At 53.7% G+C, this 1,748-nt stretch overlaps 1 protein-coding gene across 1 annotated transcript in view; it reads right to left on the minus strand.

Moving 5' to 3' along the window:
- NID1 (nidogen 1) overlaps positions 1-1,748 on the minus strand; it is a 39,696-nt gene that overhangs the window by 2,289 nt on the left and 35,659 nt on the right. The window contains exon 18 of the mRNA XM_006761305.2: positions 497-609. Coding sequence (XP_006761368.1) covers positions 497-609 — 113 coding nt within the window. The remainder of the gene's footprint in view (positions 1-496; positions 610-1,748) is intronic.

A 1,748-nucleotide genomic window follows, 5' to 3' on the forward strand; every position in this document is an offset into this window, starting at 1 on the left:
GGCTCCAGGGTGCAGTGGGGTCACTGTACCAGGCACTCAGCTAAGCTCAGCTCCTGGCTGTTTCTGCCAGAGAGTCCGAAAGCCTGACTCCTGCCCCGGGGGGCCATGCTGGTCTCAGGGAGAGCACACTTGCTCTGATTATAACACGGAGTCGGAATTTTAAAACACAAAGGACCCTCTACCTAGCTTGCCCATGTGGCGTTGCACCTGACTGGGGGGAGGAGGGAGGCAGGGACGAGAGTCCGTCCGGGGAGGGGTCTAGAAGAGGCAGCACTGAGTCCGGGGCCAGGCTTGCCTCAATGCCTCTGGTTCTGCCACGGTCAGCCATGTGATGTTGGGCAAATGGCTTCAGCTTCCTTATTTATAAAATGAGCATAATAGCCTGGTGGGGGTGGCTCAGTGTTTGAACCAGGTTAGATTCCCAGCCAGAGCACATGCCTGGGTTGCGGGCTCTATCCCCTGTAGGGGGCGTGCAGGGGGAGCCCAGGTGAGTTACCTTGGGGACACTGAGACAGGGCGGTGGTGATGCCGTACAGCCGGGTCTGCTTGTGGGGGTGGAAGCTGTCCGTCTCTTTGGCAACAGCGATATCAACGGCGGCCACGGAATTCCTACAAGAACCCAGAGGGGGAAGGTAACACACAGCTGATGGCTCCCACTTTATTCGACAGAGCAGCCTCTTCCGTGGTTTGGGGGAGACGCTGAAGGCTGTGCCGTGTACACTGCTACCCTGGCCTTGCCCCCCCGCCACCAGCCAGCCCTTCCTCCGCGGGGGTGGTCAAGCCTGCATTCCCCTTTTTTTTCTTATATATAAATATATGCTTTTATTGATTTCAGAGGGGGATGAAGGGAGGGAGGAAGAGAGGGAGAAAGAAATATCAATGATGAGGGAGAGTCATCGATCCGCTCCCTCCTGTATGCCCCACACTCAGGCAGGTGCCCTGACCAGAATAGAATCGTGACTTCCTTGCTCATAGGTCAATACTCAACCACTGAGCCACACTGGCTGGGTTTCCCTGTCTTCTTAAAAAAGGACAGAGCCCTAGCCGGTTTGGCTCAGTGGATAGAGCGTTGGCCTGCAGACTGAAGGGGACTCCAGTACAACCTGCCACACCTGCTGGAGGCCCAGTCTGACTCACCCCTGGCCCCACCAGCGCTTCAGGCAACCAGAAGGCCCATCCTGGAGCCACAGCCAGGCAGGGACCGTCCCGCCAGGAAGGACTCTGGGCCCTGTCGCCCCCTCCTTTCACATCTGCGAACGTGTGAGCTTGCGCGGCCTCGAAAAGAAGTTTGCAAAAACCACGCTGCCCTTACCTTTTCATTGCCTTGGAAACATCATTCGCTGCAGGTCTGCCTCGTTGCAAAGAGACGTCAGGTCAGGTGCTAAGTGCATGCTGGCATTTAACAACGCCACGCCCGTCAGTCTTCTGTGGACTCCCCTGGGACACAAACTGCCCCCCTGTAACACCAGGGTCGCCAACCATCACATGGTTGTCTTTTCATCGTGAATCAGCCTCCTGACATAACTTTCTTCATTCGAGTAAGCCAGAGGAAGACTTATTACCAAAAATGTTTTTATTGTCTACACTCCTGTTTCTATAGCTGTAAACTCAAGGAATCATCCGACAGTTGTATAAAATGGGGGAACAGTTAATAAGCACCTTCAATGGTTTCCACAGTTCAAGAATTTACCATTTAAAAAAAACACTTAAAACAATGATACAAAATCACGACAAACGTTTGAATATAG

Source organism: Myotis davidii, unplaced genomic scaffold (assembly GCF_000327345.1).
Source record: "Myotis davidii unplaced genomic scaffold, ASM32734v1 scaffold174, whole genome shotgun sequence".
NCBI lineage: Eukaryota > Metazoa > Chordata > Mammalia > Chiroptera > Vespertilionidae > Myotis > Myotis davidii.